The 13,950-nt window shown below is 22.0% G+C and overlaps 6 protein-coding genes and 1 pseudogene across 7 annotated transcripts; 3 read left to right on the top strand and 4 right to left on the bottom strand.

Annotated features, from left to right (window-relative positions):
* srfD (uncharacterized protein) lies at positions 1–2,254 on the top strand. The gene is made up of 3 exons (XM_003294477.1): positions 1–558; positions 846–1,185; positions 1,249–2,254. The coding sequence occupies exons 2-3, from the start codon at positions 922–924 to the stop codon at positions 2,182–2,184; spliced, it is 1,200 nt and encodes a 399-aa protein (XP_003294525.1). The 5' UTR covers positions 1–558; positions 846–921; the 3' UTR covers positions 2,185–2,254.
* A 619-nt stretch (positions 2,255–2,873) lies between these two features.
* DICPUDRAFT_84997 (uncharacterized protein) lies at positions 2,874–4,001 on the top strand (the record flags this gene model as incomplete). Its single annotated transcript, XM_003294478.1, has 1 exon — positions 2,874–4,001. One exon carries the CDS (start codon positions 2,874–2,876, stop codon positions 3,999–4,001), a length of 1,128 nt encoding a protein of 375 aa, XP_003294526.1.
* A 983-nt stretch (positions 4,002–4,984) lies between these two features.
* On the bottom strand, positions 4,985–5,197 carry DICPUDRAFT_159536 (annotated as a pseudogene; the record flags this gene model as incomplete). The annotated part of the gene is made up of 1 exon: positions 4,985–5,197. A coding segment is annotated over one exon (213 nt).
* Positions 5,198–5,301: 104 nt separating this feature from the next.
* On the bottom strand, positions 5,302–6,832 carry ABCF2 (uncharacterized protein; the record flags this gene model as incomplete). The annotated part of the gene is made up of 2 exons (XM_003294480.1): positions 5,302–6,594; positions 6,677–6,832. The coding sequence occupies 2 exons, from the start codon at positions 6,830–6,832 to the stop codon at positions 5,302–5,304; spliced, it is 1,449 nt and encodes a 482-aa protein (XP_003294528.1).
* An 898-nt stretch (positions 6,833–7,730) lies between these two features.
* Positions 7,731–9,180, bottom strand: DICPUDRAFT_159538 (uncharacterized protein; the record flags this gene model as incomplete). Its single annotated transcript, XM_003294481.1, has 2 exons — positions 7,731–8,862; positions 8,927–9,180. 2 exons carry the CDS (start codon positions 9,178–9,180, stop codon positions 7,731–7,733), a joined length of 1,386 nt encoding a protein of 461 aa, XP_003294529.1.
* Positions 9,181–9,397: 217 nt separating this feature from the next.
* On the bottom strand, positions 9,398–11,200 carry DICPUDRAFT_159539 (uncharacterized protein; the record flags this gene model as incomplete). Its single annotated transcript, XM_003294482.1, has 3 exons — positions 9,398–9,619; positions 9,689–10,621; positions 10,703–11,200. 3 exons carry the CDS (start codon positions 11,198–11,200, stop codon positions 9,398–9,400), a joined length of 1,653 nt encoding a protein of 550 aa, XP_003294530.1.
* Positions 11,201–11,390: 190 nt separating this feature from the next.
* On the top strand, positions 11,391–12,350 carry DICPUDRAFT_10447 (uncharacterized protein; the record flags this gene model as incomplete). Its single annotated transcript, XM_003294479.1, has 1 exon — positions 11,391–12,350. A coding segment is annotated over one exon (960 nt), but the record flags the coding sequence as incomplete, so codon positions are not given.
* Between the last annotated feature and the right edge of the window lie 1,600 nt (positions 12,351–13,950).

Genomic DNA, 13,950 nt, shown 5'->3' on the forward strand with positions numbered 1-13,950 from the left:
CAATAAATTTCATTCAAAAAAAAAGTTTTTTTTAAAAAAATAATTTTCAAACGCATTTTTTTGTATACCATAAACTCCCAGAGTTATATAAATTTTTTTTTTTTTTATACATAGCGTAGTCAAGGGCCATATAAAATCATCATGCTCCTTTAGAATTTTTTAATAATTCGGGAGGAATAAAAAATTTGTCCACGCTTATTTTTGTTTTTTTATTTTTAAAATAATAAATTATTTTTTTAATTTCTTTTTTTTTTTTTTTTTTATTTTCAAAGCATTTTTCTATTTTAGTTTTTTAATCAAATATTTATTTTTATATATGTAAATCTAATAATATTTTTTTGTATATATGTATATATTAACTTTAATTTTTTTTTTCAAATAAATCTATTCAGGATATAATAATACATTTACGATAATAAAATTTAAATAATTATAAATTAAAATTTTTTTTTAAATAATTATCATCAACACACTTAACACACTCTCACACAGAAGTATTAATTTAGTAAAAACATCAATACTTTGTTTAGTAATATTTTAAAATAATCAACTGAAAAGGTAATTATTATCTTTTAAATTCCAAATTTATTTATTAGTTTTTTTTATACATTATATTATTTTTTTATTAAAAAAAAGAAAAAAATTATTTGTTTTGTTTTATTTATATTTATTGTGTGTAAAATGACAAAGACTGGTCTTTCAAGTTTTTTTTTTAATATATTTTTAATTTTTTATCATTAATACTAACTTGATTTTTTTTTTAAAATTTAATTTCCAAAAAATAAAAATAAATTTCAAACATTTTTTTTTTAAAATTCCCAATAATAATAATAATATAAATTTAGATAATAAGTAGTAGCGCTTTATCTTTCAACAATATAAATTTTTATTTAGTCACATAGTTTACATATAAACAGCAATATGGGTAGAAAGAAGATTAAGATTCAAAGAATTCCAGATGAAAGAAATCGTCAGGTTACTTTTAATAAAAGAAAGAATGGTTTAATCAAGAAAGCAATGGAGTTGGCTTTACTCTGTGATTCCACCGTCTCTTTGGTAATTGTAAACAATTCACCAAATGCCAAGGAAAAATATTTCCAATATATCAGTACTGGTTTAAATGCTCCAATGGAATCAATTCCAGACTTGGGCCCAGAAATTTCTCAAAAGTTCACAGATAATGATGTATGTAAAAAAAAAAAAAAAAAAAAAAAAATATTCAATATACTAATTTTTTTTATAATATAGTATGATAAAATTTTTAATAAAAAAGATAAAAATGACTTTTCAGATGATTACTTGGGCGAATCAGCTTCACACTCAGAGGAAGAGGATCTTAAACTTTCTCCATCATCGACACCAGAGTTATTAGCTTTTAATGGTAACCATCAAGGTAACCATCATCATCATCATTCATCTCAAATGAATTCAAAGCTTTTACATAATCATCATAATCAATTTAGTGTTCATAACCATATTAATAAACCAATTTCGTCTATAAAACCCCCCCATTCTGATAATCACCATTTTTTTAATCATTTATCATCTTTAAATAATAATAATCAAAAATCTCATATGAGTAATAATCAAAACCATCATAATAGCAACCAAAATCATCATAATAACAATAATAGCAATAGTAATCATCACCATCATAATACCTCACCAATTGGTTCTCCACCAACTAAATATCAACAAGTTCCAACTTCTGCAGGTAACACCGGTTTCGATTCAAATCAAGCAAGCCAAGCTTTGTTATCACTCCACAATGCTTCAAAGCTATTTTGTTCATCACCAGAGGACACTTCTCCAATGACCTCACCAAGAACTCCACCATATACCAATAATAATAATAATAATAATAACAATAACAATAATAATAATATAATTCCAAATTCACCAAATAATAAATCTTCATCAAAACATTTACCACCATTTATATTTAATGAAAATTCAAATAACAATAATAATAATAATAATAATAATAATAATAATAACAGTAATAATAATAGCAATAATAATAATAATTCATCAAACAACAACAATCATCCAAATAGTCCAAATAGTAGAAATATCTTATTACCACCAATTAGCTTATATAATCCTTCCTCCTCTTCAGCGGCACCAAATAGTCTTAATGATGACTTATTTTTAAAAAAAAGAAAATTAGAATTAATTCATTAAATATATAATAATATTTTTTTAATAATTTATCCTTCCATTATTTTATAAAAAAAAAAATCAAAAAAAAATCAAAAAAAAAAAAAAATCAAAAAAAAAATCATAATAATAACAATATAATATATAGTTAAAAATATTATATCTATATTTCGATGTATATATACACCAATATTAAATATATATTTAGTAGTTGGCTCTTTTCCGAAGCAATTATTAACAACAAATAACAAATAATAATACAACTAAACAAACAACCAAAAAAAAAACTAGTAGTTTATTTTTTTTTACCAATTGTGTTTTTCAAATTACATTGGTACAATTTATTAAATAAATGCTTTTGTAAATAGAAATAATATTTTATAATAGAAACATTAAAAAAAAAAAAAAGCCTTTATTTGTTATGTTATAAAAATCCATAATAAAATTTTTTTTCAAAATCCTAATTTATAAAAATTAGGATTATTTTTTTATTTTATTTTTTTATCGTTTTTTTTTTTTTTTTTTATAAAAAAATTTTTATTGATCCTTTAATATACTTTGGTCACTGAATTATTTCATTTACTCTTTTAATATCATTTATTATTTCCAACAAAATTTTTTTTATTTTTTAAAATTTTTTTAAAATTTTTTTTCATTTTTTTTATTTTTTCATTTTTTTTTAATATTTTTTAAACAACGAAAGAGGTTATAAAATGTTAAACTATACAAAATGTATTAGAGGATTAAATAAATTAAAAAATCAAAAACTGTTTTCAACTTCGTCCAAATTAAATTTTAATTTTGAAAATAAAGAGAAATTTAATAGTAATAGTAATAGTAATAATAATAATAATAATAATAATAATAAAGGGTTTACAATTGAAAATGAAGAATTAAAATCAAATAAAAAAGAAAATTTCAATAATAGAAATTTAATATTACTTAGTTTTTCAATTAGTGGATTATTTGGATTTAATAAAAAAGAAGAAAAAAATCCATATGAACATTTGGTTACAAGAGAAAAAGGTAAACCAATCGAAACATTAGATGATGCATTGGAATGGTATACAAGTTATTATTTACAACCAGAACCAGAACAATTTATTGCAGCAATGAAGTTATTATTAGGATCACAATCAAAGTTATTCGTTAGACAACAACTTAACAATATTAAAGAAGAAAACGAAATGAGATCCATTGCAAGAATTTCAACTATTCAATCATTCTATTATTTACCATTGGTTGGCTTCATGATTGAAATGTTTAAACAAAATCCTCAAAACGTTGAAAAATGGTATAAAGAATTAACAAGCGATAAAGATATTTCAACACCATGGAAAAGTGCTTTGGGCGATTTAGATGCTATTATGTTAATTAATCTTGCAATTTCACTCACTGATATCCCACAGACTCAAGCAATCGAACAAAGAATAGTTTCCCAATTCTATACACCAAAAGATAAAGAAGAGGATAAAAAATTCAAATTAACACAGTTTAAAAATTGGGCTGCTTCTCAAAAGAAATCAACACAATCTTTACCTTTAATTTTAATTGGTGAATATTTCGCTTCTGGCAAAGAAGATACCATCAAAAAAATAGTTTCCATTTGGAGAAATGCTTTAGATAATCTCGAAGTTATGGGGTTACAAAGTACTCCTGGTGCAAATACTACAAATAATGTTGCTAAACGTTTAGAGTTTGAAAATAGAGAATTAATTATCGATCAATTAAGTCAAGCAATTCGTTTGTTGGTAAAGGACAAACGTGCCATAGAGGTTTTAAAGTCTGAAATCTCCCATCAAATTAAACAAAAAGAAGAAAGAATTAAACAATATAAATAAAATTATCGGTTTTATTATTTTAAATAAATTAGAAATATTTATAGACAAAAAAGAGATAATCTTTTGTGTTAATAAAAAAATAAAAGAAATAATTATTTGGGAATTATAGTTATTTAAAAAAAAGAATTTGGATTTATTAGGAGCTCTAAAAAAAGGTTTTATTGATTAAAAATATAAATATTTATTTCTAATGTAGATATAGTTATTTTTTTTTGGTTAAATTTTGAAATTATGACTGGAACTGTTTTTTATCATTAGTACTATAATGTTAGGACTATATGTTATCAGAGAAACAGTTAATTTAATATGTTATAATATTTTGAAATAAACATACATTACTAATTTCTAAAGAGGAATAATATATTTGATATTTTTTCTGATGTTTTTGCGGAATAAGTATTATTTCATAAATTATTGTTTTGAACTTGTGAATTTTTTTTATAATTACATAAACAAAAAAAACTTTATATGATAAAAAAAAAAAATTATTAATATTTTTTTTTTGTTTTTAAAATATTATTGTGTAATGTTGTTATTGGTTGTGGTTCTGGTTGTTTACTTGACTTACTTCATAAAATAATTTGTGTTTGTAATTCTATTTCTATTTTCTTTTAAGATGATTTGCTAATTACTTGAAGGTTTTATATTTTTTCAAATATTTATATTGTTTTTTTTAATGTGATTCAAAATCTTTTTTTATGATTAAAAGGTTTTGAGGTCATTATGAGTATAAATGTGTAAAAAATAAGGAAATACAAGTAATTACAAGTAAAACTAAATAATTTAATAACAATTACATTATTTTTTTTTCTAATTTTTTTTTTATTTTATTATTTTTTTAAAAAAATTTTTGTGGGGATTTTCAATTTTAAAAATAGGAGCGCTATTTGAAAAATAATTAATAAAAGAACAAACTTGAAGATAATATATAATGATTAATTTTATACTGTTTACAAGTTGATTTGAACGTAAAAAAAAAACATTTATTTGGATCCTGCTTTAGTGATTGAATGCATGTGTTTCTTGAGCATTTCTTTGTATGTTTGAATATCACCATTCCATTTAGTAATTGTTTTGTTATCACAAACCCAGATTTCTTCAGCAACTTGAGAAATGAGTCTAAAGTCGTGAGATACTAAAACCATACCACCAGGGAAGGAATTAATGGCATCAGCTAAGGCATCGATACATTCCATATCTAAATGATTTGTTGGTTCATCTAATAATAAAAGATGTGGATTTTCTAATGCCATAAGACAGAAAACTAATCTTGATTTAATACCATCGGACATACAACCAATTAATTCAGTTTGGGCTTTACCTGAAATACCAAATCTACCAATTTCACGACGCCTTCTTCGGTATCTTTATTCATGCTGGAGAATTTAGATTTAACAAAATCTAATGGAGTGACTGTAAGATCGAGAGCTTCGTGAGCATGTTGATGGTAACGTGCAATTTTAAGATGACCGTGCTTTTTAATATAACCGTTGGTTGGGGTAATTTGGTTAACCATTAATTTTAAGAGTGTTGATTTACCAACACCATTTGGACCTACTAAAGCAACTCTTGAATCTAAATCAATAGCTAAATCTAAATCTCTGTATAAAATATCAGCATCTTTACCGCTGTAAGAGAAGGTGACATTATCAAAATGCATAATTGGTGGAGCTAATTCACCACATGGTGGGAAAGAGAAATTGAAACGTTTTTCTTCGACGACTTTTTCAACGAGACCAGCTTCTTCCATTTTATCAATAATCTTTTGTTTTGATTTACCTTGACGAACTAAATTAGAATAAGTACCGCAACTTGCAATAAAAGATTTAATGTGGGCAATTTCTTCTTGTTGTTTGTTATAAGCTTTCATTTGATTGACTTCTAATTCTTGTTTGGTTTTAATAAAAGTATCATAGTTACCACCATAATATTTTAATTTAGATTGGGTCATATGAATGATATTGGTACAAACTGCATTAAGGAAATCTTGACTGTGTGAAATGATGATGAGTGAACGATCATATTTAGCAAGGTAATCTTCTAACCAAACACAAGCACCTAAATCCAAATGATTAGTTGGTTCGTCCAATAATAAAAGAGTTGGTTTAATGAAAAGGGCTTTAGCTAATGAAACTCTCATTCTCCAACCACCAGAAAGATCTTTAGTTTTCTTTAACATTGATTGACTGGTGAAACCAAGACCAATTAAAATTTCTGATGCTCTTGGAATAAAAGTAGTTGGGTCTAAACGTTCTAAACGTTCATAAACATCAAAGAGTTCTTCACTTTCTGGACCTTCTTCTTCTAAAAGTCTTTCTTCTTCAGCTTCTAAACGTTTAACTTCTCTTTCTGCATCATCGATAACGGTTTGAAGTGCTGTCTTTTCTGATGGATGAGCTTCTTCACTTAAATGGAAAATATCAATATGACTTGGAATTGGTAATTCTCTTACTGCTAAACATTGGAAAAAGGTTGATTTACCACAACCATTTTGACCAATTAAACCATATCTTCTACCAAAATTAATTTCGACTGTTGTATCTGAAAGTAATTCTTTACCGTGGAAAGTTAATGTAACTTGTTCAATTTTAACCTAAATATATTAAAATAAATTAATTACATTAATAATTATATTTATAAAAACCGTATATAGCTTTGTATATGACGATACTTACATCTCTTGAAGAATCTTTTGATGAAAGTGCACCAGTTGCAGTGAATGAATTAAGTCTCATTTCTTTGAATTTATCTCCAACATCAACTTCATCGTCTGATGGTGGTGGAGTATTCTCTTTTTTATTTTTATTATTTTTTCCTCCTTTTTTAGCCATTTTGTTTTTTTAAATTATCTTTAAAATTCTATATTTGTTGAAATGAAATTATAAAAAAAGAATTAATATTATTGTTATAAAAATAAAAAAAATAAGAAAAAAAATAAGAAAAAAAATAAAAAAGTTTATTAAATATTTAATATTGATTTAATATTACAAATATTATACAATTTATTTTTTTAAAAAAAAAAAAAGATAGTTTATTATTATTATTATTCAAAAAATAAAAAAATAACAATAAAAAAAAAAAAAACGAAAATTTATTTTATTATTTTTTTGTATCTAGGGGTAATATTTTTAATTATTGAAATTTTAAAAAAAATAATGTTTTATTTTGTAATCTTAAAATAATTTAATATTTAAAAAAAAAATTGTGTGTGTCTGTTTCTGTGTCTTTGTATTTGTGTGTGTGTGGTGAATTTGATAAAAAGTATATTTAAAAACTAATTGTTTATTTATATTTTATAAAGAAAATAATATAAACACTATTTGAAAAGAAATAAAAAAAATAAAAAAGAAAAACAATAAAGATATAAAGAAACAAACCAAGGTAAAGTTTACATACTAAACAACTTAGATGATAAATTGAAAAAAAAAAAAAAAAAAAAACGAAAAAATAGTTTTGTATTTTAAAAAAAAAAAAAAAAAATTAAAAAAAAAAAAAAATAAAATAAAATTTAAAAATAAAATATTTTTTATTTTTTTAATAATAACTTCTAATTAATTATTTCGAAAAAAACGAAAAAAAAAAAAATAAAAATAAAAAAAAAGAAAAAAAAAAAGAAAAAAAGAAAGAAAAGAAAAAAAAAAAAAAAAAAATTCTTTTTTTAAAACAATTTTTATTTTTATTTTTTTTTTTATTATAATTAACTTATTTATTTTATTTTATTTTATTTAGTTATTGAACTGAACAATTACTGTTTTTATTTTCAACATTAATATTTGATTCCATTTTTTTATTTTTATTTTTTAAATTAAAATTAATGTATGGATTATCATCAGTTTCATTAATATATGATAGTGGTAATTGATCTTTTAAATTATTAAAAGTAAAAGAATTGATTTTGTTTGAATTAATTCTATCGATTACAATATCAATAAATTTTAAAACTTGTTGATCCAACCATGATTTATTTGGTAATGCTAACAGCATATCTTTTGGTAAATTTGAGTAACCAATAATTGAACCTAACAATGAGCCTGCTGTTGAACCGTTTGTATCGGAATCACCACCTTCTCTAATTAATTCATCTAAAACTTTTCTAAATACAAAGGATTTCTCTTTAGAATCATTATTATTTTGAAAATAGTATTGATTAAATTTTCTTAGTGATAAAATTGCAGATCCTAAACATTTGTAAACATATCCAATTGATGAGCCTTCGTCTAAATCTAATTCTGACCATTCATTAAAATTTACATATTGATTAAATAATTTGAAATTTTCAATTTTTTCTTCTTTGCTGATCATTTGATTTGATTGAAACAATAAATTGGCAATTTGATTATATTTTTGATTATTTGTTAAATTATTAATTATCTGATCAATAATTATTTTTAATTTTTCATCATCTTGATTATTATTATTATTGTTATATTTCAAAATATCTGATATTATTTTTGTAAATAATAAACAACTGACAATACATCTACTATCATAATGAGTTACTTTGCAACATTCCAATGTGTTTTGAAATACTTTGGCGTCATCTAGAAAATCCATACACCCTAAAATTGAGGTTCTCATTAAACTACCATTTGCTGCCATTTTTTTACCACCATTGATCCAAACAAATTTACTAACCATAGTTGGTTCATCTTGAAAATTTTCATTAAAAACTACAGATCCAACAGTTTGCCCTAACCCCATACCACTTTGATCACCTAATTCTTCAAATCCATTTTCTACCCAGTTTTTTAATTTATTTGAAAATAGTTTAATATCTATTTCACCATTACATTCTATTAAGGTTTGTAAAATTAATATCATTTGGTCAGTGTCATCTGTCCAATCACCTTTATCCCAACGTCTTAAAAAATAATAATTAATATTATTATTTTGAATTTATAATATAATATTTTAAAATTACATACCTATTATGTCTATTTGTAATATAATTTGGGAAGTCTATAAATACATTGGGGTCTGGATATAGTTCACATATTTTTTCTTTATTTAAAAATTCTGTGCTTAGCCCATATGCATCTCCTAAACAATTTCCATAGATACAACCTAATATGTTATCAAGATATTTAATATCTTGATATTTTTTATTATCGCTCAAACCTTCAATTTCTATTGATGCTTCTTTTATATTTATTCTTTTTTCTTTATTTTGAAATGACATTTAATATTATTATAGTTTATTTTTATTATTTTTATTATTTATTGTTATTATTATTATTACTTTTTATTAATATTAAAATAAATAAAAAAAAATTAAATAAAATTTTTTTCCCACATAAAATTTTTGAGAAATATTAAAAAATAAAAATTTTAAAGAAAAATTATTTTTCGTTGAATTTATTTTTGTTAATTAAAATCAAAATAAAATTTTAAACCGCCTAAATATAATCCAATAGATCTTTTTTTAGTTTTGATATTAATAATTTTTCTAAAGGTTGTTTATAGTCGATAATTTCAAATTGTTCTTTGTCGATATATTCTAATGTTAAAATTCCACAGAGTTTAGTTGATGCTTCAAAAGCTAAAATTAAAATTGAATCTGGATCTTCTTTATTTCTTCTTTTAAAGTCGCTAACCTGTCCAAACATTTCAACTGATATCTAAATAGTTTTTATAAATGATTAGTTTTTTTTTTTTTTTTTTTTTATAATTTAAATTATTATTCTTACTCTGTGTGAAACCAAAACTTGTAAATCTGCACTTCCGTCAGATATACGCACAGAATTATTAAAAACTCCATTTTTCATACGAACTTTGATATTATCGCACATTCCATAAATAAAAATTTTATCACCTTTTTTATAATTTGAAATATTATCTAAAACTTCTCTTAAATAAATAATTGAGTCTTCTGAATTTTCATCATTTAAAAAGTCATCTTTATCTAAAAAGATAATATCGCTGTCATCGCCAAAATTTGTTTCTTCTATTTTATTGGTTGCAGTGGTTGTTGTTGTTATTGATGATGACGCTATATTTACTCCATTAAGGTTGTTTGATCTTGAAGCTATTAATGATGGAGAGGGTACGAGGGGAGATATATTTGGTTTGGGCGAAGGAATTGTAGGTTTTAGTGATGATAAAGTGGAGGCAGATGATGCATTTGATTTGGTTGATGAGGCGGTTGATGTTATGGGTGGTGTGGGTAATGATGTTGAAGTTGATGATGGTGGTTGTTTAGTTATACCTGGTTTAGTTGGGAATGATATTTTAAAAAGTGAATTGGCATTTGATGGTGCAGTAAGTCTACTCATGAAACCATCAGTATTTATTTTCTGTATAGGTATATTATTATTATTATTATTATTCGTATTGTTATTGTTTGAATCTGTTAAATTGTTTCTAGTGGGTTTAAAGGATGGGAATTTATTGGTATTTCCTGTATTATTATTATTATTATTATTATTATTATTATTATTATTATTATTATTATTATTATTATTATTATCTTGTGGTATTATTTTTGATAGTCTATCTTTTCTTGATTTAATTTCTTGATTTTGCTTCTCTACTAGATGTTTGGCATGTCCCCCTAAAATTACAATATTATGTTCCTCTAAAGCTATTTTTCCTCTCCTAATATTAAAATCTTTTATAGCGACCTTTTTTTTTTAAAAAAAAAATAAGTAAACTATTAGTATCTGAGACAATTAATAAAGTTTTTTTTTTACAATCATAAATACTTTTATACCAGGTGATAATTGTGGATTTAATTGTTTAATAAAATAATGTTCAAATGCAATAAAGTTATGTTTGCCATCGGAAAGTTTTAGTTGTAATGTTCTATTATTTGAATTATCGGGGTCATCCCTGTATTCATGTGACTCTGAAATATTTATAATTTCATCTATTTGCAATATAAACATACCTTTTAGTGTATGTAGTTTTTTTTCGAAATCATTAATTGTTTTAGCTTGATCGTCCGTGAAACTGGGATGATTTGATGTAGTTTTCCTTATATCGCTTGTCAAATAATATTTGAATACCTTTTCAGCAACTGCTTGGGGTGATTTTGTTTTAATAAAATTTTCATTGCTTTTATTTATATAATTTAAACAATTATTTAACCAATTATCATTTAGTTTTATATTACTATTATTTTGAAAATATTCTTTAGTTGTCCTTATTAGTGCAATATAGTTTATATTATTATTTATATTATTGTTATTATTATTGTTCATATATTCTAATTTATCTTTTATTTTAAAAAATAATTTAAGGTTTTGAAAATAAAAAAATAATTTAAAATTTTTTTTTTTAATTTTTTAAAAAATAAAAAAAAAAATAAATGAAAAATATTTTTTTTTTTTATTAGAAAAATCCTATTTTTGTTAATTTAAATATCATTTCATTGATTTATAAAAAAACAAAATGTTATTATCCTTTATAGTTATTATATTAATATTTTTCTTTATATGGAATTTTATTGTACCATTTTTAGTTATTAAAATAAAAAATGATCAAAATTTAAAATCAAAATATAAAAATTGTAAATGGGCATTAGTAACAGGTGGCAGCTCTGGTATCGGTAAAGAAATTTGTGAAAGATTGTTGGCTCAAGGAATATCCGTGGTCATTGTATCGAGCAGTGGCAATGGATACACCAATAAACTTTTAGAAAAATACAGCAAAGGTCCGGTTAGAGTCAAATTAATAACATTAGACCTATCCCAAAAAGAATCATGTAAAAAGCTAATCAAAGAGATTGAGGACGATAATCAAATCGAAAAGGAAACATTAAAGCTATTGTTCAACAATGTTGGTTATTTAACAATGGAGGCATTTAATCAAACTACAATAGAGGCTAAAATGGAAATGATTCAATGTAATGTTTTAACAGCAGTAGAATTAACTGATTATTTTTATAAACAACTCATTAAAAATAAGAGTAATGATAGCAGTGATTCCAATGGTGCAATTTTATTTACATCATCCATCACTGGTCTTTGCCCAACACCATTTTCAGCAATGTATGCAAGTGGAAAATCATTTATAACATGTTTTGCAAAATCATTGGCAATTGAATCTCGTTATCATGGTATCGATGTATTAGTGGTTCAACCTGGCTTAGTAAATACAAATTTATTTTTAGAAGTACCTAAACATTTAATTTTTTCCATTTTACGTTTAGTCGGTCAAGAACCATCTCAAATTGTTGATATTATGTTTAGAGGCTTAGGTACTTTGGGATTTGTAGTTTATAATGGTGGAATATTTGGTCTAGTTTCAGATTTGTGTTGCTCAATATTAGGAATCAATTTTATGTTAAATGTTGTTTATTACATTTCAAATTATTTATTAAAAGATTTTAATTGTTATAAATATAATAATAATAATAATAATAATAATAATAATAATAATAATAATAATAATAATAATAATAATAATAATAATAATAATAATAATATTAATAAAAATAAATAAAAATGAGAAATTAATTAATTGTTTTTTTAAATATATCCGATTCAAAAATAAAATTCAAAATAGTAATAATGTATTTATATAAATAATTTTTAATTTTTGTAATTTTATATCAACTTGTTTTTAAACCTCCCAAAATAAATTATTTTTTAATTTCGAAATAGTTATCAATAACGACATTTAAAAATAAAAAAAAAATAAAAAAAACAAGCTATGAGTTTTTATAAAGGTTACTAATTTGATACCGGACCTATAGGGGCAAAAATAAATACCGAATAGTTTTTGATAACTATTTTCGAAACCCGCAAATATTAAAAAAAAAAAAAAAAAAAAAAAAAATCTTTTTTCTTTTAATTTATATAACCAAGTGTATTAATATTATAATTATTATTATTTATTTTATTTTTTTTTTTTATTTTTTTTTTTAATATAACTATAGAAGCACGGTGTTTTTCATAATACAGGTATTGGAAGTTTTTATATTATAATGTAATTATATAATACACAGTTTTATTATAAAAATTGAATTTTTGTTTGTAATGTTTTATTATTATAATAATGTTTATTTTAAAATAGGATATATTTTGATTCATTTTTAGTTTATTACTTTTATAATTCATTATTCATTATTAATTTTATTTTATAATAATAAAATATAAAAAATAATATTATTTTGATATATATCTTTTGTTGTCCCACTGTTTTTTTTTTCTAAAATTATATTTACAACAATTTCCTAATTAGTGATAATAGTTGTGGAATGAATTCAAGTGAATACCACACTCAGTAAAACACACACACACATATATACATATATTATACACAAACATAACCCACATATATACACTCAAAATATCCCCCTTTCAATTTGACATTTTTAACACCCTAAAACAGTGCCACACTAAAACTCGAGCACCCCCACACTTAAATATTTTTATTATATAAATAAAATATTATAATAAAACAATAAATATTTATTAATATTTTTTATTTTTCATTTTCAAATATTTTATATTTTTAAATATTTAATTTGTAGTATTTTTTTAGTAATTTTATCTTTTTTTTTGATTTTTTTTTAATATTTGTGTGTTTAAGGTAAAAATATTTAAATAGTATTTTTATTTTTTTTCTTTTTTTTTTTTTTTTTTTTATTTTATTTTTCTTTATGAAGGATAAAAAGATATCTATTTTTAAACTTTACAAAACTATTTTTATATTTTTAATTTTTTTATTCTTTTTTTTTTATTTAAATTAATAATAAATTTATTGAAGATTTTTATTTTAAATTAATTATTATTTGTATTAATGTCGTTATTATTATTCAAACTATTAAAAAGAAATAATAAAACTATATTTACTTAAATATACATAGATATTTTCATAAAAAATTTTTTGTTTTTTTTTTTCGGTTTTAATATATTTTAAAAAATAAAATAAATTATTTTTTTAAAAAAAAAATAAAAAATAAAAAATAAAAAATAAAAAAGTACACAAAAATTCATTTTTTATT

The sequence above is a fragment of the Dictyostelium purpureum genome (genome assembly GCF_000190715.1).
Source record: "Dictyostelium purpureum unplaced genomic scaffold DICPUscaffold_576, whole genome shotgun sequence".
Lineage (NCBI taxonomy): Eukaryota > Evosea > Eumycetozoa > Dictyosteliales > Dictyosteliaceae > Dictyostelium > Dictyostelium purpureum.

Coding starts and splice junctions, on each gene's coding strand:
- srfD (XM_003294477.1), top strand. CDS start 922: ATGGGTAGAAAGAAGATTAAGATTCAAAGAATTCCAGATGAAAGAAAT. Junction 1,186..1,248: donor AAAAGTTCACAGATAATGAT/GTATGTAAAAAA, acceptor TTTATAATATAG/TATGATAAAATTTTTAATAA.